Here is a 23,113-nt window from a genome sequence, read left to right as displayed (position 1 = left end):
TCTTTTCCAGAAGCACCCAATTTTCCCCAGGGCCCTTTGAATTCAGTCTTGCTATTTCCTTGCCACCACCTTTATTGCTATGTGTTCGTAACATGTGGATGCACACAGGTTACGTGTCCATGTGAATGAGAACACATGGCAATAAAGGTAATGGCAGGGTGGTTGTTGTTGTTGTTGTTGTTGTTTTTAGGAAAGCTGAGATTCTCAGGAAGCTGAAGCATGCAGTTTTTCTGAGCTCCTGCTGAATGGTGATGTAAACACAATCCTGATTATGACTCTTAAAAGTCTTCCATCAGGCTCACTGCAGTTCCTTGGGAGACAGAAGTATCTTTAACTGATGCTTAAGCCTAAATCCCTAGGACTTCATCAACACCTTACTCAGGATAAAAGTAACAAATCCAAATTACTATCCATTCCTCAGATTCTATGTTTAGGATTCCTTTCTCTCTCTTATTTTTTTCCAAGTCATAATGAGGATTGTGCGTACACCACAATTCAGCAGGAGCGCAGAAAAACCACAAGCTTCAGCTTCCTGAGAATCTCAACTTCCAATTAAAAAATAACCCCACCATCACCTTTGTCGCTGTGTGTCCTTTTACATGGACACCTAACTTAAGTGCATAACCATGTCACAAACAACGTGGGCCTAAGGGTGCCGTATAAAAGTGAAGGGTTTGGAACAAGGAGCTCAATGGCTCAGAGTCTGGATGTAGGATGGGTCAAAACAAAGGGAACAACAGTTTGGGGTCCTGGTCAGTGAAAAGCAAGTTCAGGGAGGTTTCTTGCCCCTGATCAATTTACAATTAGCTACACAGAGCAGTGTAGTACAATATTTATTTTATTTATTTATTTAGTGATATTTATATACTGCTAAATATAATAAAATCCCGCAGTGGTTCAAAACAATATTCAATATCCAAAACAAAAGAAGTCATCAAGGGTGCTCAGGTAGTGCTTGACCTCACTGACCTGCTTGGAAGGTGAGCATGCTTCAGCATTGGGCCATTTTCCTCACCAAGGCTTTACACCAGCCTTCCCCAACCTGGTGTCCTCCAGGTGCATTGGACTACAACTCCCAGCATGCCCCACTCAGCATGGGTGGCTGAGGGATGCTGGGAGTTGTAGTCCAGCACATCTGGAGGGTACCAAGTTGGAGAAGGCTGCTTTAGACTGCCCAATTCCAAGGTACCCTCATGGGTTGGCTGGCTGGATGATGATATGGCAGTCATTCATGTGTTTCCATGGTCAGCCTTATATCTAATCAAGGATGAAGTATATTATAGGGCTTCTGTGCCTCTGCAGCATTCCAGAGCCTTATTAATAATGTTCCTTGCAGCTTTTCAGGCTGTGAAAAGAATTCTTGAGCCAAGGTGTCAAGAGTAGCACCACTTAAATCCATGGTCACAATACACCTATTAGAAAACCAGCTGCCTGAAGCTCCCCCCCCCCCCGGCCCATTTGCTAGGGTGAGAATGAAATGGACATCCTCATTACAACCACCGTGCTTGATTAATGGGCAACAGATCCTCCAAATTCTCGAGTCTGACACTGGCTTCCTTATCCAAGCTACCAATGCCAACAAACTCACCTCTAAGATTACTTGGAACACAAATATCATAATGGCAATGGGATGAGCTGGGATTCCAAGAAGTGTTTCCCACCATCTGTGATCAGTTGCAATCATCACAGTAGCTACTCTTTGAGCAATTTCCTGATTAGAGACATCTCAGAAGCCAAGGGGTTTTCCAAATAAAATTCCAAACAGTTAGGAGGTGAGGCAAGGCTTCAGTGCCGTGTAGAGCTTCTTGGCCAGTCTCCAGGACTAGTCATAGTACAATAATGTATGCAGTGAAGTCAAACGTATTTCCTTAACTTGCATACTTCATGCAGATTGCAGAATCCTATTCTTGTGGTTGTAGAATCTGGGTAACCTTGGCACAGATTATTTATTTAAATATTTTGGCACACAAGAGCACAGACTCCTGGTCCTAACTGGTTGAGCCCAGAGGGCTATACTAAATCAATAATGCAGGAGTGAGAAATACATTTTTCATATTGTAATTAGGGTAAACAGCTCGGTATGCCAACAATAACCATAGATAACGAACCAGTAGTAGCTAGCGTGGTCTGGATTTGAGATAGCGATAGAAGAATTATGCAACTCTCTGCAGGGCCCAGGAACTTTATATCACAAATCATATGCCAAATGATAACGTGAAACAAGGGGTAGGTTAAAAATACGTTCAACTCCTGCATTAATAAAGATGACAGAGACAGGAAGACACTAGAGCCTGCCAGGAGGAAAAAGGAAGGGAACACACTGAAAGAGTCTTAAAATTGGCTACCACCCACTTGACAGTAGGAGGTAGTGGAAATAATTGGCAGGAAGGTTTTTCTTCTTAGACAAAGCCAGATTATTTAAGAACAGCCCCAACACACACTTACGCAAACACTCATTGGCACTCTCTGCTGTTGCTCTTCGCCAGGGCCGGTCGTTGTAAAAAGGGAGGCACTTTTCACAGTCATCCCCAAAGGTGTTGTGTTTGCAACTGCAAGAAACCTTTCCATATTCATTCTTCACACACTCGCTCGCGTGGCCGTTGCATTTGCACCTGCAAGGCAGGAACAAGCCTCAGAAACACTGTACATCGTGTGCCCCAAGCAAGTCCAGACCTCCCACACAACCGCAGACTGACTCACGCTGTGGGGGGATGACACGACTCTAAGGACACGGTTGTTCCCCCTAAAAGGGAGTAGTTCTTGATCTTGCTACAATGGAAACTTCTTTAATACAATGAGCCAAGAGGGTAATCCTACTTCATCCAAGTAACAGCTAACTCCAAGCCATGGGGTTGAAAGAAATTTAATAAAGAGTGTTTAAGGAAGAAGAAAAAACCTGTTTCTGCATCACCTGAGGAATCATATTCCCTATGAAGAGTTGTGCATTAGGGATAAGCAGCTGACAGCCTGCAGGCCCAAGTTAATCTCCAGCGGCTTCCATCACCAGGGGTGAATAATTACGTCGCTACAGCTGATTTCTCTTGAAGGAGCCACATGATGCACAAATGGAGGTTTAACCTCCTGCTCTGCTCCACAGTATAAAAAGCAATATATGCCCTTCCTATATGTTACATCAATAACATACACAGCAACCTTGTAAGACAGGCAATTATTTTTATTCTCACATATAGATGGGAGAGAAGGAGGCAACCGACGTTGGAGGAATGGCTGGCATGAGGCCATCAGTGAGGCAAGAGTTGAGCTTCCTAGGTCATCTGTATTCTCAACTCCTAGCTGCCCAACTTGGTGCCCTTCAGATGTTTTGGACAACAACGTCCAGCATTCCTGACCATTGACCATGCTGTCTGGGGCTGATGGGAGCTGTAGTCCAAAGCATCTGGGGGGCTCCAGGTTGGGAAAGGCTACACTATGCTATAGTTAGTAGAGGTAGCCGTATGCATAGCTTATGCAGCGCTTCTTAATTTTGCAATTGTTTTGCAATTGTATTGTGTTTGCAAGTAATGGGTTGGGGCAGCATGGGAGCGAATTGGTTTGTTTTAGTTTCAAAAAAGCTAGCATCCCTTAACTGCCTTTGATTCATCTTGCCATTTTGGGTATATTATTGTCCTTCAACCTCCATTTATTGTTTGTAAACTGAGAATTCTAGCTCTCTCACACACAGAATTACGAAGGCAAATAGGCATTAAGTTTGTAAAATACCTGGAGTTGTTTCTAAACACTCCATAAATGATAAATAGCTCCAGGAAATAAAATAGATTGAATTGTTCAAGCAAGCATGTATGAAAACGTTTTTTAAAAAGTTTTCTGCCCATATGTCCCTGGACGGCAGCTAACTTCAAAATATACCCCCCTTTTAAGATCATGCAAGTATAAAGAGGCAGTAATCTTAAAAAAAAAAAAAAAAAAAAACCACCCAGGGTGAACAGCATCAGAAGACTGGTGGCATTCTCCTGTTTGAGCTGGTTGTATGAATAAAGTTTATAGATGCTCTATGGATGCTGGAATAGTCCTATTAATTAGTAATGTATAGCTCTACATGTTCAGTAACAAGTGTTTTATTTTGTCACACATTTTAAATGAACACACACGTTAAAGACGTGCCACAGACAGACGCTGTAATAGAAATGCAGCCAGAGCCCTAAGCGAATAATTATTTCAAGCTATTAAAGAGTGAATTAAGTGTGATTTATTACTTACCTACCACCCACAGCAAAGTCAGAAATTGCATAATAATAAGATTTGAGAACTTTGGGATCGTTAAAAACTTCATCTCCAAAGGTGTTCAGGCGATTGAGGCTTACTCTGATATCAGTAGCAGTCACCCATTCCTAGAAGAGAAAATGGAAGTTAAACCACACAATCCAAGTACGTTATGAACAGACAAGCCACAGCAAACCTTAATAAAGACAAATGCCAAGCATAAAGGAGGCAAGAGCATTTAAGGGAAGTGTAAGCAAAGGGAAGGAAGAGACACAGACATGAAGAAAATGAAAAGCGGAGGAGACTGAATGAAAAATATTCCTGGTGTCGGATAATAAGATGGAAGAAGAGACACAGAAGAAAAATAAGCACACAGAGAGAAAGGAAACCATCTCTGGACCTGGTTTAATAATTCTAGTATAATATTTCTTCTGTATTAGAAGAGACACATAGAGACCCAAACTGTCTATAATGTAGCTTGAATAAGAAGGTAGACTTTTAAAAGTATTTGCTCATAGAGGCTGATCCAAGCAAACATTCTAGCTCACTTGTTACTTTCTTTGTGTAGCAAAGGGGTGGGGTGGAAGCACAACATTTTCATTAGGTCAACATTTCTCCCTGAAAAGTAACAAAAGAACAGTATCCAGGTTACATGGAGTAGAACCACTGAAATGAATGGGACATAAGTTAGTCGTGACTAACTTAAGTCCCATTCGTGTCAATGAGTCTACTCTAATAGGATTAACATTGGATTCTAACCTTAGGTCTTTGCTAGACCTACCTGGGAATCTGTGCGGGAGGAGGGGCGAGCCCGCGGTACAAGTAGCGCAGGCTGTCACTCCAATCCAGACATCACGATGCGACGGGCTGCAGGAAAGCCCTGTTGCGTCTGCCATTTTTTGTTTGTTCCACTGCGCAGGAACGCTCGAGCAGCAATGGTAAGGTTTTTTGTTTTTTTTTAAATAATGTCACTGCTTCCCCCTGTCCCGATCTCCCTCCCCCCCCCGTCCGTAATCTCTCCCCCTGCCCCAATGAGCACAGCGCTCCTTAGGAGCGCTATGCCCTGTCCGCTGCTTTTCCCAGCTACTCACGAGTAATTGCGGTAGCAGGGGAAAGCGGTGGAACCGTCTACACACTCGCGGTCTCAGGCTCAGCCTAAGGCCGCGGGAAATACCGGGCTACAACTGGAACCCGTTACCCTGGGGCAAGGGAGGGTTGACCCCTGCCTGAGCCCGGGATCCCCTGTGCATCATCTGGACGCACAGGGGCAAGCCTGGGGTTCACCCTGGCCTAACCCGTGGCCTAGCAAAGGCCTTAGAGTGCAGTCTTTTATTACACTTGCATGATTATGAAGTTACCCCCTCTGTTCCTAAAAATACAATCTTTAGCTTACCTCCCATCTGACAGGGACTTCCCCCCTCTCTTAACGAGGATGAAGCGGAGCAGCCTCTCAAATCATTTTTTGTTTTATTTCTGAAATATTTATATGAATGAATTGTGAGTTGTGTGTGGCCAGAAATATTATCAGTGCTATACTGGGGGTCTTCCAATAATACATTACTCATGATTACCTTGTGAACATGGGCCCTCCATCATCAAAACTCTTGCCATTTTTTATAAAGTGAGATGAGAGCTAAAGAATAGCATTTATAAAATCTTAAGCCAACTGTACATTTCCAGAGAGTTTTGTGCTTTAAAAGGCTAACTTTGGTTGGCAATCCATCTGAGAGCTATTTATTAGTAAGTAAACATAATGAGACTCAATTGGAGAGTGATTTAAAACATTGTTCTCTGGCCATATACTTCCAGATAAAGAACAGACACAGAGAGGAAAACACAAACACATAATAGAGGTTTTTTTCCAGTCTCTTTACAGGAAAGACAGGCAGGCAAAGAGATAAGGAGACCCACTTTAGATCTCAAGAACTTTTCACAATATCTACAGAGCATCTCCCAATTCCATATCCTAACTCCCTTTAAGAAAATTCAATACCTTGCATTTCTAACTCAAAGCTAAATCACACAAGGCAGCCAATATAAAAGTTTAAAAGCGCAATCACAAAGATAAATGCTAACAGTTAAGCAGAAAAAGAAAAAGAAAACTCCCACAATATCCAGCAAAAATTAGCAAGGATGCAGGCCAAATACCTGCCTAAACTCCTTTTTATGCTCCCAGCATTTTAAGAGTCTATAAATAAATTTTAACTTGGTGTTTTAAATTTGTAATTTTGCATCGCTGCTGTTTTTATCTGGTTGAGCTTTTATATTGTATTTTATATTATGGTTTTATACTGTTGTTTTATACTTTGAATGTTTTTAATTTTTGTGAACCGCCCAGAGAGCTCCGGCTATTGGGCGGTATAGAAATGTAATAAATAAACAAACAAACAAACAAACAAAAAACGTTATCAAGAAGCAGCAAAATGACACAAAAAGGAGCTGATGAATCTCACAAGGCAGGAAGTTCCGGAGGATGGGTAGCACAACCGAGAAAGCTCTCTAACATGGTCCTATCAGTTATGCCTCAGATGGTGACGGTTTTCACCAGAAGGTCTCTGCCAATGACCTTAATGGATGGGCAGAATCGTACGGGAAGAAACTGTCCACTCAGTATCCTGGCTGCAAACCATTTGTGACAAGTGTACACAGTCCCATCAGCCCTGAAGATCTATCTCAGGTATGCTGGGGGAGGGGCACGCACACACATAAAACAAATCTTAATTCTTCTTCATTTCAACCTTTTCCTACCAAGCATACAATGCATAGCTAAACTCTATGCATGTCTACGTGTGGTTTTAGACATGTAAAGCACAGCTCAATTTCAAGCCTGTCTACTATAGGGGAACTGGGGTAACGGAGCAAAACTAAGCTGGGAAACTCCACTCTTATAATCGATCACTGATTGGAAATAAGGGTGAATTAAAGATACTGAAAGTCTAAATACCCCTTTAAAGAGTGAAGGGGTAGCAGTTTTATATCATGACTGTTTTATCTGGCTAAAACCCATGCTGGGTTGCCTTAATAAAATTTGATTTGATTTGATTTGATTTGGGTAGCAGCTTTGAGGGGAGCAGCTGCTCAGGAACCACACGTGCCACGGAGAGGATGTCCAGGAGGGGAGAAGAATCAGATGCTGGGCTTCTGTGTGGCTGTGGACCATCTCCGTGGCGTCATGTCCCTGTTTGGCCTGCCCCAGCCCTCTCTTCCCTCTGTTTGCCTTCTGCTACCACACCCCTTGCCTAACTATTCTGCTACCTATCTTTTAATGAGGTTTCTCCAGTCCCGTCCCGTCCCCTGGTTGCACCGAAAAGATTTGCAGGACAGCATGGGTGGGGCACACAGGTGAAAAGCAGTGAGAAACAGACATTCTTTTCTTACTGCTTTATCCACCCTCTCCATTAGTTTGCTTATTCCTAAAGGTTGATGCCTGTGGGCTGGTAGTTTTGTTTTGATTTCTAAATGCAAAATTATTATTTTTTAAAAAATGATAGATTTTTATTTGCCAAGGAGCTGCAAGTTGCTTTAAATGGATATTGCTGTTTTTATGCTTTTGATGGTTTTAAATTTCTGTATGTTTGTTTTTAATGTTCCCTGTTTTTAACTTTTGTAAACCGCCCAGAGAGCTTCGGCTACGGGACGGTATATAAATGAAATAAATAAATAAATAAATAAATAAATACATGCCTTTAAATTGCTCTGATCACTGGAGATATCAAGGTTTTCCTGCTTAATGCTGCAGAAAGCCTTCTCTCTCCCCCACCCAGTGATTCCAATTTGGATCACTGCTCCTGGCACCGCTAAAAATGTTTTTTTTCTCTGCAACTCAACTGTTCAGGAAAAAGTGGGTGCGGACTTCACAGTCTGCATCTGAGAGCTGCATGTGGCCCACAGGTTGAACACCCCTGGCTTAGGACTTCAAAGCTGATAACCACCAGTTTGAACCATGCATAGAAAGGGAACGATAGCCAGTGCAACTGCTGTATCCTGCACTAGCTGCCATGTCTGCAAAGTTTTCAAAAGCGATTCCACATAGAGTGCATCACAGTAATCCAATCTTGTAACTAAGTCATGTTTGACAGTGTAAGTCTACTTTTCTCACAATCAGGCACAGTTAACATACTAGCCAAAGCTGGGCGAAGGCACTCTTGGCCAGAGCAGTGTAACAAAGATGTGGAAGCAAACACATGTACCATGCAGCTCACCCCAGCCAGTTATGTATATACTGCACTGTCCAGCGCAGAGTTCAGTGAGCTGGTTCAAATGCAATGCCAAACCATGGTTTGCACTCTGTGCTCATGCCTGGCTGAATCCTCAGGCTTGTTTTCTCTCCTGATTCCAATTAATAATAATAATAATAATAATAATAATAATAATATATTCCTTACCCGCCTCTCCGATTGGATCGAAGCGGGGAACAACAACAAGCATAAAATACACAAAATACTGATTAAAAACAGTACTTTACTCTGGTTTGAGGCCAAATGACAGATAAGAGTTTGCCTCAACGCTGGGAAATGTCACACAGAAGAGGAAGAGGAAGCATGAGAGCCCGAGGATCCAGCCAGGCTCCGGCAAAGAACGCCAACCCACGTTGCCTTTGAACCACCCAAAGAATCTCAACTATAGCAAAAGTTGTTATAAGCCTTTATGGATGCCAGAAGATCTTTGCATTGTCTCTATGTTGGGATGGGCAATTTATGGCTCTCCAGGTGTTTCGGCTTACAACTTCTACAGCTCTAGCCAGCATAGCCAGTGGTGAGGGGCTATGGGAGTTGTAGGACAAAACACAAGTGGCCCATCCCTGCCTTCTGCCTTATCTCTCACTCCCTTCCTTCCAAGTGGTTTGGAATGTTTTGCAAGTCTGAATCCAGGAAGGGTGTGCATGAAAAAGTTATGCAAAGGTATGCATATGTACTTGGTTTACTTGAAGCTTTCCAGTCAAAGAACCAAGTATGCGTGTAGAATACACACGACGTACCATAACTATGTGAATACTTCATTTTAATTCTCAACTTCCTTCTCATTATCCTTCCCATAGACCCACCACCACACAATGGAAACAGGTAGAATTGCTCCAAAATGGATGGCCACCTCCCAAATGCCCCGCTTGTGAAAATAAAGAGCCACGTTTGACTCGTCTTTCAAGTGGATGTTGGAGCCTGCATCCAGGCACATACTGAATAATCATCAGTGCAGCCTCCGTGTTCACAGCACCCAGTACATTTCCTATTCATTTTATGCACAAGCGGTTTTAAACCATGTTTGATGGAAATTTGAAGAGGAAGCAGGTGGGTCCCTATGGAAAAACAAACACCACTCCAGTACAATGCAACAGCTTTATTTACCTTAAAAGGAAGAAGTCTGGCTTTCTTGTTAGGAGGAGTGAGGCAATGTAAATTTAACTGGACAAAAACCAGCACCAGGTTCCCCTTCAAAGAATGGGAGGACCTGTGCTACGGGCCACAGAAGCAACCAAAGGGGCGAATTCCCAAGCTCTCTCCCATTGTAGTTTTACTAATTATTCTTCATAGTATTTGTTACATATGTACCTCCGTCCGAGGAGCCTTCAGGATATTTTGTAGCTCCCATTTACTTCAATAGTGATTCTACAAGAGAACCTATGAGAAATTGCAACCTGCTACTCAGGTCTGTCTGCTCCCACTCTGTGGTCCTTGATCGCACCCCATGTTAGGGCTGCCTTGAACTGGCTGCTAAAGAGCAAGGCACAGGAAGCTCTTGAAGAAGTCGGGCCGTGGAGAATTTCACTGATTAAAGCAGGGAGTGGACAACATTCCTCCCCACCACAGATGACATGTAGCAGTGGGTGGTGGGTTGGGGTAAGAATCGGCCTCCTCATACACCCTGCACACACATATACCCTTCCTACCCACCCACCCTGTTCACACCCATCTCTCTCACCTATACACACATGCAAATATGTCTGGAGGAATGGTACATGGGGAGGGGAGGGTTAATCCACCTTGCATGTAAATCACACTCCCTTCAGCCTACATAAGAGGTATTTGGGGGGCTGTTCGGAGGGCAATTTACATGAGGATGGTGGGGTGCAGGGCTGACTTTCTCTGCAAGCCATCCTGCCTATCACAATTATCATCCCCCCCGTCAGCCCACCAAGCAGTTGTGACGGGATGTTGTGCAGCAAAAAAAGGAAGGAAAGGGAATCTGTTGGGGGCTTGGATTCACAGGCAAGCTGCACTGAAGGCCTTGAAGGCCACGGGTTTGCCATATGTGAATTAATGAAAGCCCAAGCATGCAGCCCATGGGTTGTCCAAGCACACCAAAAGTCTGTGTGGGTGTCCCCAGAGAAAGAGGAGAAGGCTAGAGTCTGGTTCTGGTTGTACTTACAATGACCTGGTTCACATGTAACAACCACCCATCAGTTAAAAAACTAATGGGTTCTCGTGCATTAGCAAGGGATGAGTGGATGCACTGCCTGAAGCATGTTCAGCTCTTCTATTTTTACCCCGCAACCCAGGATTGGCTCCTTCATAGATAGTGGAGCGTAATGTGTGAACCCAGACCTCTGGCTTATTCAGTGGCTAAAAAAGCCAGCAGTTGTTTTTTAATCAATGGTTTATCATTATGTGTGAACAGGCCTAGTGAAGGGATCTGGGACGATTGTATATGAAGAACTGAGGCATGCCTGATATTAGTCTCCGATCCAATTATTATTATTATTATTTATTTATATAGCACCATCAATGTACATGGTGCTGTACAGAGTAAAACAGTAAATAGCAAGACCCTGCCGCATAGGCTTACAATCTAACATTTCCAACTCCCCTTACCTGTAAGACAGGACTGTTGTCAAAGTTATATGCGCTGGGCCTCCCCTCCAGCGTTGAAAAGGCCACATTGCCTCCGGTGAGTGGAGAGATGTCACTGAACTCATCTGTGCAAAGTGCTTGCTGTTCGTCCTCCCCAGTCCTGATAAAGCCACGACTGGATTTGTGATAGGTTTTCTCACAGGATCCACTGTAGTACTGGTAAGGCACCCATGGACCATCTTCCTGAGTGCGCTTGTAGATGACAAAGCTCTCCGGACGGCTGGTATGGAATTTCAGGCGTACATACGTAATGTCAAAGGCCTTTCCTATAAAGAAGAAAACAACAAAAAATGTTGGAGACAAGACCAAAGCAACTGAGCGTAGAAAGAGAGAGAAACTTTTTTCAAAGCCATCAGGCCATCAGGGTTTGTTTTCCCCCAAAACATTCATATGAAAGCATTATAGTCAGTCAAACCAGACTGACAAGCTACGTACATCATAGTGGAAATGTGTAAATAGTCAATCTCCTACTCCTCTGTGCCAAGAAAGAAAAAAAAAACATCATCTGAAGGACTTCCTCTCCTGCATCATCCTGGCCATGCATTAAAATCTTCAGAAGAGACCCTTTCCCAAGTGTCACCACTGGGAGAAATACACTATGTATTTACAAAAGAAGGGCCTTCCCTGCGGTGGCACCCTGACGTTACAACGCTCTCCCAAGGGAGGTACCACTGGCAACCACTTTGCTTTCTTTTCAGCACCAAATTAAAATGTTTCTTTGCCCAGTTAAACGTAAAATGTAAAGCTCAGCCTAAATTGATTTTAGATTGTCAGTTTGATTTTCTGGTTCAGTAGTTTTATGCCCTGTTGCTCTCAATGATTGCTATATTGCATTTGTTTTTATAATTTTATGTATACTGCCCTGGGATCCCTTCTGAATGAATTACTAACTTACAAATATTTTAAATAAATAAATAAATACATCAGGCAGAGAGGTAGAGCAGAACATTGGATGTTCCCCCCTCTCCACCCACTTCTGGCTGTTAATATGCCACAAAAGTTGCAAGTGGGCTAGTAACCTTCATCAAGTCTGGTTGTCACACCAAGCTGTCATACCAGGAATTTCTTTAAAATGCACCATGAAAAGTATCATGGTTTATTTTCAAGTTCTCTCATTTTATAAGGAAGCATCATGAATGAAACATATTTATAACCAGCCTTTCCCCAAACAATCTCAGTGTAGCATACATAGCAATTACCTTTTGTCCTAACAACAATCTTGTGAGGTAGTGCCACGACACAGGCTCTGAACAACAGACCCGGCAGCGGCTACTCCCTGCTCAAGCCAAGCACCACCGCTTGATATGCCTGAGGCAAGGAATAAAAACCACCTTCCTCCAAACTATGTGGAGAAAGGGGTTAAAATGGAGAAGGATTTTAATATATAAAATAAAACACTGTGAGTTATATGTGCTGAGGTGAATGATTGTCAGAGTGGGTGCTAAATGTGTAAACTTCAGATGTTAAATGCCAAACAGACACGTGGGACTTTTGTGGTAGTTAAAAACCAAATAAGTAAAATTTATTTTTAAAAGTTCACAAGTTTTGTTTCAAATAAAACATTTAAAAACCTTTTTGAAACCTTTCATCCAATCCTTTCACTCATTCACATACACACTTTCCTTTTTCTCACACAATCAATCTTGAACTTTCTTTATTATCAGTATTGATTAATATACATCAACTACTCTAAAGACACCACTTTAAAGTGGTGTCATCAACTACTCTAAAGACACCACTCTCTACACTGACCCTCAAATTTCCCAGAACTTAAGTACCCTAAACACAGAGAGCACTAAAGACTCTAAGAGTACCTAAAAAGTTCCTCACAATCCCCTCAGTCCTTCCCTTATATATCACTCCTCCCCTTCCTAAGACATTCTAACTCCACCCACTCAGGCCAACATTCTAAACTCACCACAGACTTACAAACTGCAGACATTTATTTGGGAACTGACTTGTGGGGTGTAATGCCACAGGTAGGTTAGTCAAAAATCCATGGTCACCCAATGAGTTTCATGGGCTGACTGGGGGATGTTAGCTCACTCCCCAGTGTAAATACAATGGTCTGTTATTGCTAATGTTCAGACATGGATATGGCATAGCATTCTATCTTTGGACTGATATGCTCAATAAAACACTCAAGTTAAGGGACAAGTGGCAGGTGTGCTGTTTTTCAACTATGACTAAATGTGATTGTTTTAGGCTGCAATCCTATAATTACCTGGAAGTAACCTCCATTTAACAAAATGGTGCTAACTTCTGAGTAAGCACATATAGATTACACAGCAGGAATGTGATAAAAGTGCCCACATTAGATCCCTAGTTGACCAAATAAAACGTAGCAAGTTTGCAGACCCTAAATATTATAGATACAGTCTACTAGCTGTTATATAATTTTAGTGTATCGTATGAAAGCAGTTCCTAAAATGATTTGAAAACATTCCTGGCTCTTTAAGCCTTAACCTAGTATTTTATACCTTTACAGTTGCAGAACACCAGAAATCAAGACCCGGATATAATCAAAAACACACAGAAAAAAATTCTGATGATTAAAACAAATAAACAAACACACAGCACCATTCCAGATAATCTTTTATAGAAATCCTTAAGTTATTTGGTGCCAGTGGTCTAACTAAACGGTAGTGAGAAAGATGCCTAATAGCGTTTGGCCTAGCTAAAATATAAATTCTGGGCAGTACTCAATGTCGCTGCTCTGCCTCCACTGGTTCTGTTGCGCTTGCGGGATTGACTGCTTGCGCAACAGGGATTTTGTGTTTCTAAAGATGACCCTGGAAACAAGCAAGAGTAGACACTTGATAGGGGTGTGCAAAATTGTACATGGTGTGGAGAAAGTCAATAGGGAGACATTGTTCTTCCTCTTTCATAATACTAGAACCCGGGGTCATCCCATGAAGCTGAATGGGAACAGATTCAAGACAGATTCAAGACAGCGGACAGTTAAACTATGGAATTCACTACAAGATTCCATTAGTGATGGCCACCAACTTGGACAGCATGAAATGGCTCTCAGACAAATTCATGGAGGGTAAGGCTATCAATGGCTACCAATCCTGATGTCTCCAGTATCGGACACCAATTGCTGAGGAACATGAGTGGGAGGGTACCATTGTACTCATATCCTACTTATAGGTTTCTCACAGGCAGCTGGTTGGTCACTGTGTGAACAGAATGCTGCACTATATGAACCATTGGTCTGATACAACATGGTTCTTATGGGATAGGTCAGCGGAGCCACCTTGTGTGAGCTCCATTGACCAGACCTGTTCTGGAACAGAACATTTTTGCTTGTTTCGGCTTAGTTTTACAAGTGCAAAAGCCTCAATACACAAGTGGTCACTCCCACAAGCGCACAGGCACAAAAAGATATTACCCTACACTCTCAGAGTGGCCTGGTGTGGTTGGTTAAGCTGCGATGCAAACAACCTTTTCCCTGCACATGCAATGCATTTGCTCCTCTCTTCACAATGTGAGCATCCCAACCAGGAAGCCTCTAATTAACCAGAGTTTCCTCTTTCATCCAAACCAGTTTAAGGTTAAGGTTTAGGATCCTGGCTTGCTCTGAAGCTGGTATCATACCTTCCCAGTTTGAACAAAACATAAAACCATAGTTAATAAGAGACTTCCTGGTTTAATCACAATTCATGCCAAGCAGCAGTTTGCATCAGGGAAAGGCTTGTTCACATCTTGATTTAATATGCCGAGTTACGATTGTTCCCATAATACAGCTCAAAGTGCATAGTAGCTGCAACTGCAATTCAGTGGATATTTCCAAGGAATAAGCACCACTGGACACAGTGAGACATTTTAAGTTAATGTGTATGGGCTTGCACACTAAAACCGTGAGCTAGGAAGTTTCCAGTTCAAGCCTCCTCTCAGCTGCAAACTCATTGACCCTGTTAAGATACCTTAAACCACAGCTTCAACCACGGTGAATAAGGCTTTTTGCCTTATTCACCATGGTTAAAGCCGTGGTTTAAGGTGTCTTCTGAACAGGGACACTATGTGCTCTTAAAGCAACCTTCCCCAACCTGGTGCCCTCCTGTTATTTAGGACTACAACCCTCAGTATTGCGGATCAGCCCAAAATGCCTCAAAGACACCAGGTGTGGAAGGCTCTATTCTGTCAGTCAGACACACACACAAAGAGCCATCTACAATCTCTAATATGGGGTTGATATTGGTGCATCCGTCAGGACTATTGTAAGGACTACTGAGATAATTAACATTCAGTAGTATTAACATTCAAAGCCCTAAACGGTTTGGGGCCAGGTTATTTGAAGGAATGCCTCCTCCCATATGTGCCTGCCCAGACCTTAAGCTCATCCACAGGGGTCCTTCTCTGTGAGCCCCTGCCAAAGGAAGTGAGGCAGGTGGCTACAAGGAGGAGGGCCTTCTCTGCTGTGGCACCCCGGTTGTGGAACGAGCTCCCCAAAGAGGTTTGCTTGGCACCTACACTGTTTTCCTTCTGTCGCCAGCTGAAGACCTTTTTATTTTCTCAGTATTTTAACACTTAATTTAACTTAAATTTAAACTTTGCTGTTTTAATCTCATATTTTAACCTATTTCAAATTTTGCTGTGTGGTTTTATTCTGGTTGTGCTTTTTATATTGTATTTTGTATTTGTATTTTTAAATTGTTGGTTGCTTTTATGTTCTTCATGGTTTTAATTTTTGTGAACCGCCCAGAGAGCTTTGGCTATTGGGCAGTATAAAAATGTAATAAATAAAATAAAATAAAATAAAATAAAATAAATAATATTTGTGAAATGTATTAAACACTTAAAATTCACTATAAATGATGGATTTTACCAATTTGATGTTTTTCAAAAAGGGATAATCTCAAGTCTGTATCGGAAAATTCCAAGCCTGATGCTGGCATGATTCTGCGGGACGACAGTAGAGGAAACCAAATCAACTGGATCTGATCTCTTGTAACGTACATCCCCACCCCCCACTCCCGGAAAAGATATGCTCATACTTTCACTTTCCCTAAAGTTGACACAGCAAAGAAGAAATGCTGGAGCTGAGCCAGCGGATTGGGACAGTCAGGCCACTTAATGTTACAATTAGAACCTTTGTTAGTTTCTCATTTTGTGCCGTTGTAGTTAGGGGATCAAGGAACTGTTTTCAGCTCAACTTAACCACCCTGGGAGGGAAGAAAGGAGGAAGCTCCTTTGACATTATGTCTCTGTAGACAAAGAACAGCTTCAGGATTTACAAGCTTTAATAAGACATAAAATGTGTGCAACCTCCTCTGGAATAATGACGTAAGCCCACCCCGTAGCCCCCCACCCCGTAGCCTACATGAATTTCCCAACAGGTTTGTGCAAATATGGGGCCTTTATAGATTCTTTCCAGTTTCTGGCAAATTCCCAAACATGCCCAATAAATGACAAATAAGCTTCTCCCAGGAGTTTTTGCTTCTTAGGAATGTGTGGCATTCACTACATACTCGCTCTTATCCTATGGTTTTTCAGATTCTTTCCCTTTGGGGGAGATTTCTACATCAAGTTGTCTGACAAGGAACCCCAGCACATCACAGCATTTCCTAGGGCAAATTTTAGGGCAGCCTTGAAAATAAGCCCCCCAAAGCTACTACTCCACAGAAACGTTTACTAGCCCATTAACTCGTTTATCTTTGGATGGTCTGGAAAAAGAACAAAAAACAACAGAGGTTTGAGCACGATCCAGGTGAAGGTAAGCATTTTAAGACAAATTTATTTCAGTGGGAAGATTAAACACATCCTTAAATCTAGGGCTGTGCATAGACACACACACACACCCGAACCACTTCGGGTCGATCCAACCCTCCCCCTGCTCCACTCCACAGAGCGAGATCCAGAGGGGCAGATTGAGATTTTGCCCCCCCTCCCTACTTGCTTGCCTTCCTGCGCAGTCTTCAACTGAGGCCAGGCCTCAAAGCGGAAGCAGGCCGCGGCCTACTTCCGCTTTGAAGCCTGGGCCTCAGTTGAAGCCTGCGTCGGACCGTGACAGACACAGGTAAGCCCCCCTCCCCCCTTACCTGGCTCCGCCGCTGTTGCCACATGGATTGCACCGCTGCCAGGTGAGCCCCCTCCCCCACCACTTACCTGCGTTCGGAGCTCCGGATGGAGGCGAACCGCTTTACCTCAATCCGCAGTTCCCCTGACCCAACTGCTCCCACTTCTACGACCCAAAACACAGCGGAGCACAGCCCTACTTAAATCCCTCACATTGAAACCAACACAACACAAGAGCTTAAATTTTGCCTGGATTGAATTACTCTTTTTATCCTAAGACAAACATCATACACATGTAGTAGCACTGTTGGGCCTGACTATCATTCAGGTGAATTTAGAAGGTACTCTCTAGAGCACACACCACACTCTCATGTGGCTGTGCACTGCAAGGAAAGACCATAAATGGAGAGAGGAGGAGTTGGCTTTCAGTGTATTTTGTGGTTTTTGGAAGCTTCTCAGGGGATTTCTCAGTGAGAAGATCAGCAACGGAGGACAGTTGGAAAACCACTGCTCTATCCATTCCAGACCTGTGTCAAAGTTGTCATTGCCCAGCCTTCCCCAAGCTGGTGCCCTCCAGATGTGTCGGGCTGCAACTCCCATGGCTGGCTGGGAATGATGGGAGTTGCAGTGCAACACAACTGGAGGGTACCAGTCTGGGGAAGCCTCTTTCTATCTGAAAAGGCACTGGAATGGAATACTCAAAATTATGTGGCGTGTCCTCTGCCGTAAGAGCCATGTGATGCGGGGGCGGCAGGTTTTGGAAGGGCGAGGGATAAGAAAGCGACAGACCAGCATGAACCCAGCTTTCATCCACTCAGCAGCACCAAAGGCAAGGAATTCTGCTGAAGTCCCTTGACACGGAGAAACAATTTTAACAGCTTCAAGATCTGCGTGCGGGGGTGTTTAAAAAGAAAGAAAGAAAGAAACCCCTTTCTGAATTGGAAATGAAACGAGCATTCAAGAACAGTGGCACTTCTGTTAAAGAGGCGCTTCAAGGAATGTTCAGCAAGGACTCACTAAACCGCCTTCTTCCACTACAGTGTAAGAACGGGACAGTGCTTATTGTTTGCGAGTTTTACGACGACACAGGCTGAGCTGGTTGCCATTCGTCACCCTGGGTGTATAAGGAGGGAAGTTTGGGGGGGCGGGGAGCCAACGGCCTCCCAAGAGCTCAAGACAAATGGCTTCTGAGCTACTCACCACCCAGTAGGCCGCCAACTGCACCATGGGCCCTCTTAGTGTTATACATCAGGAAGAATGAACCTGCAGAGCAGCTAAGGAAGAACCGGAGAGCGCTGCCCCTGGGGTGCCAGAAACAGTTAACAAGAATTACATCTGTGGGAAGAGCCTGTTTTTTTAAAAAAAAAAATGCTTCGAAAAAATCACCTTCCTCTCAAGGCTTCTTGGCTGTGAGAAAAGTTCCCAGGACGAGGTGTACAGCTGCACGCCAGCTGTTATTGTTTCACCTCAGTGGGCAGGATTGTATGCACACACAATCTCGCCATAATCAACGCGTTCTGCAGCCAGGCAACAAAAACATATACAAGAGAATGCCCTTCGCCCCAAACCACAGCAGACGGGTTTTACATGCACAGTTTAAACTCAGGAGAACACACAATTGTTTATGTGGTGTTGCTGTCATCTCAAGCTGCAGGCTTGGAACGACAGTTTGTTACTTCAGTTATTCATGCCTGTTCTCAGCGCAAGCCACTACCAAGCATTTTTCTTCTCAAAGAGTAATCATGTTTGACTGCTGCAGAAAAGCACAGAGCCCTGTGACTCCTTAAAGACTAACAAATTGACTGCAGCTAGGGTGCTTTCCTATGCAAGAGCCTACTTCACATGCATGATATGAATAGTGAAGTTGCCAATATTTTACACACACATATACTCCAGAGTGTGTGTGTGAGTGTGAGAAAGAGAGAGAGAGTAGAAATGCTGCAGTTATTTTACTTGTAACTTGATCCATGTGCACTTCCAGTTCACATAAGGACATTTGTTCGCAATGACAAAATACCTGTCATGTACAAAATTCACTATTATATAGGGCCTTAATTGTGTCTTTGGTATAGGTGTAAGACGGCAAAATCTTTTTTGCAATCACCACTGTATCTCCATGATACCACATCTTACATAAATCTTTCTCTTCCTGCCATTAAGGTAGCAGCAGAACAAGCTGCCATTATAGTGGCAATTATACATAACCAGGTTTGGATACACTTTCAGTTCACATGCTACTTCAGGCAAGGATGTTTCTGTGTAAGCAATTTGGTGATTATGAGTTGAAGCCAGTTAGTTGAACTTAGATCACACTGAAACCAATGGGACAAGTTAGTCATATCTTGAGTCCAACTGTTTTCAGTGGAAACCAAATACAACTAACTTAGTCTGGATCCAATGCTATGTTATCAGCCTCCCCCAACCAGTTGTGCTGGACTACAAACCCCAACAAGCAGGGCCAAGTGATGATGTGAATTGTAGTCCCAAAGATCTAAAGGGCACCAGATTGAGGAAGGCTGCACTATAAACTGTCCCAGTTTCTGGTGAAGTTTAGAAAGAGAAGAAAGTTTAGTGTTTGTTCTACGTCACATAGCAATAAGCTTACAGTAGGAACAGCAGAATCACAGAACTAATCACTCATGGAGCACAGAACTTAACTTCAATAACTTCAAAACACAAAACCTCATATTTCCCTGGCTTTTCTTTTGCTGTTTCAATACAGGCTAAAGCAGCAACAGCTTGAGTTTGCAAAAGTCTGTTTCTAAAAACATTAAGGACGTAAACAAGGGCTCTTTACAGAGGTATTACTGTCACCCACCAGAAAAACTACCATACATTTTTTAAAAAATAGAAGCAAATCTGTAAAATACAAGTAGTTGGAATACAAAGGGCTACACATACATACAGACTTTTCAAATTCCCTTTCCTAGAAGCAACCCCTGGCTTCACCTGAAAACCTGTCCCCAGATGTTTGGTACTCCTCCAGAACAGCACTCCATGAAGCATGACCAATAACCACTGGAAGAGAAAATTGGCACTCACATAGTAGATGTATGGAAGTGATTTGAGTGTGTGCATACAGTAGGTCCCTTTGGAGTCTGGCCACTGTTATTAGAACAAGTGTTCACAGTGCAGTACATGTGAGTTTGAGTTACAATTGTTGCTTTTTTTTACTTTATAAAGTCATCAAGCCTTTACAATTTATTTATGGCAGAATTTTCGTGAACTTGCTACCTTTAGGGAGCCCATTCTGCATTATCCTGCCTTATGAGAAATCCCTCTGCAATTTTTTTATTTGTTTTATTTGTAAATTTATGAGTCGCATTTCGGCCCAAATAGCTCACCACCACCACCACCACCATTAAGACAATGTAGATTTGCAGACAATTCTGGGGGAAACCGTAGGATGTACATTCAGTTCAAATGGATCACCCGAAAGGACAGTTAGACTCTACATTAACATATTCTCCTATGGCTGTCCACTGCAAGGGAAAGATCAGTTGCAATGGGCTAGTTGTCTTTCAAAGAAGCTTATCTGCTATTTTTCATCTTCTGATTGAGGCATTCCCAGAAGTTTCCGGGAATGCAACAGGTTACCAGGAACATAGTATGAATTTATGACTGGTTTATGAAAAATAAAGCACAAAAATCTAACAGTGAACTGATTGGGTTTTTGGACTGTACCACAAAAAAGCTGTATGAAACTTTTGGAGGCTGCAAGGGGAGAGAGAAAGATTCAGACTAATAATCAGAGACAGTTTGCTGTAACCTTGTATGACTTCCCTTATCTTGTTTATTATAAGGGTACAACTGATACCACCTTAAGTGAAAGGGTGTAAGAGAAACACGAGTCTTGACAGCTAGGAGGACAGAGAATGAGTACAAACATCTGTTTCAAAGAAACCATTAGAAATGGAGGTGATTAAATGGACTAAAGAGCTTTGTTCTTTCTCCCCTGCTGCTTATGTTTGAAATTGCCTCCCCAAATGCCTTTGTGATTTCCCACTTTCCCTGAATCCCTCCTCAAAACCCACCTTTTCCAAGAAGCTTGAGCACAACCACCTAGTCCCCATTTCCTACTGCTTATACTTAGGTGTAGGTATGTGTAACTAGACATAATCAGATCTTCATCCTGGTTTATGCAGCCCTCCATTCTCTCCCCCACTATCATGACCCTGTTCTCTGCTGTCTTCCCATTCCAATTTCTACGTTGTTAGCCCCTTAGAGCAGAGATCTGTCTTCTCCTAATTTGTAAAATTACCCTGTGTGTGGTTGGTATATAGTTTTATATAACTATCGAAATAAACAACCAAGATATCCTGAAAAATTCATTCTGGAAATTATTCACAACGTGAGATTCAAATGGTCCACTTTGAGCGCTTAAGGCTTCCCATGCTTTCTGTCGTGGAGTTTATTGACCATATTGCATCAGTCTTGCATCAACTGACTTCCAATTTGTTTCCAGTCACAATTCAAGGTGCTTAAACCACACTGACAACAAAGGTACGTATAGTTAAAGCAATGGTATTCCCAGTAGTAACCTATGGCTGCGAGAGCTGGACCATAAGGAAAGCTGAGCGAAGGAAGATAGATGCTTTTGAACTGTGGTGTTGGAGGAAAATTCTGAGAGTGCCTTGGACTGCAAGAAGATCAAACCAGTCCATACTCCAGGAAATAAAGCCAGACTGCTCACTTGAGGGAATGGTATTAAAGGCAAAACTGAAGTACTTTGGCCACATAATGAGAAGACAGGACACCCTGGAGAAGAGGCTGATGCTAGGGAAAGTGGAAGGCAAAAGGAAGAGTGGCCGACCAAGGGCAAGATGGATGGATGATATTCTGGAGGTGACAGACTTGACCTTGGGGGAGCTAGGGGTGGCAACGGCCGACAGAAAGCTCTGGCGTGGGCTGGTCCATGAAGTCACGAAGAGTTGGAAGCGACTGAACAAATAAACAACAAAAGACCTAAACCAAGTCATCTGAAAGATCACCTCCTCCTGTATGAACCTGCCTATAGTTTTAAGATCTGCTCCAGAGGCCCTTTCGTATGTCTCACCACTAAGAGAAGCTAGATTGGTGGTGGGGAAACAGGAAAGGGCCTCCTCTGTAGCGGCACTCCTAATCTGGAACTCTCCCACTAAGGAGGTTAGACTGACCTCTTCTTTGTTTAGTTTTAGGAAGGTTAAATTGGCTTTCACACAATTTGAGAACTGTTCGTTCTGCTCTCTGTTTTTAAGACCGTTTTTCTCCTGCTCTTAATTTTGCTGTGTGCAATGTTTTAAAAGATTCCAAACTATTTCAAAGTTTTAAATTGTAAGTCACCTTGGGGGTTCTTTCTGAGGCAACTCAAATAATTTTATAAATAAATATAAACAAACAAAAACAAAGAACAGAAGAGTCTGCAGTGTAATTTAAAAATTACACTAAGGTATTGTTGTTTTGCACATTAACAGTGGAAGCTGGTTAATACCGAAAGTCCAAGCCTTGCTGTGCTGCAAAACAGACTGCTGGGAAAGTCATTCAAAAATCTGTTTTCCCTCTCCTATATGCGCCACAGGACCTTGGAAAAAAGCGGAAGAAATTAACGTTGCTAGAATGCTTTGAAGTTTGCTATTCAGCGATTACTGCCGAGAATAAATAAGCAAGCTTTTTACTGCCACCCAAACCCCTCAAAAGCCAAATAAAGGGGAAGGTGACAAACATGGGAACGATAGCCTGCCTCAGAAATATGGTTTTTGAATCAAACTAATGCAAAGTCTTCTGCTGGCTATATGTTTTGTGGAAGCATTTGGTAAAGCTATCCCTGTCACACCAGGACCAAGAACTGGCCTGGGTGTGAAGAAATTAAACCTTACAAAGCAACTGGCTAAGCTTCCTTGATCAGTCTTGCCCTGCGTTCTGAGAACACAGGAACACCAGCATTCATTAAACATTTAGATTTCCTGGTGCAGAGGAGAAACAGCCCCACTTAGTAAGTGCACGCATCTATCTATTCATTTGCGACACTGCCAACAAGTGGCCAA

General features: G+C 42.9%; 1 protein-coding gene across 1 annotated transcript in view; it reads right to left on the bottom strand.

The window, feature by feature from the left end:
• Positions 1-23,113, bottom strand: part of LAMC1 (laminin subunit gamma 1) — a 146,800-nt gene that overhangs the window by 47,695 nt on the left and 75,992 nt on the right. Inside the window, exons 2-4 of the mRNA XM_063134582.1 lie at positions 11,031-11,335; positions 4,219-4,349; positions 2,446-2,612 (exon numbers count right to left, since the gene is read on the bottom strand). Coding sequence (XP_062990652.1) covers positions 2,446-2,612; positions 4,219-4,349; positions 11,031-11,335 — 603 coding nt within the window. The remainder of the gene's footprint in view (positions 1-2,445; positions 2,613-4,218; positions 4,350-11,030; positions 11,336-23,113) is intronic.

This window comes from Elgaria multicarinata, chromosome 1, assembly GCF_023053635.1.
Source record: "Elgaria multicarinata webbii isolate HBS135686 ecotype San Diego chromosome 1, rElgMul1.1.pri, whole genome shotgun sequence".
In the NCBI taxonomy this organism is placed as follows: domain Eukaryota; kingdom Metazoa; phylum Chordata; class Lepidosauria; order Squamata; family Anguidae; genus Elgaria; species Elgaria multicarinata.
The sequence above is the reverse complement of the archived record's forward strand: the minus strand, read 5'-3'. Positions and strand labels throughout refer to the sequence as shown.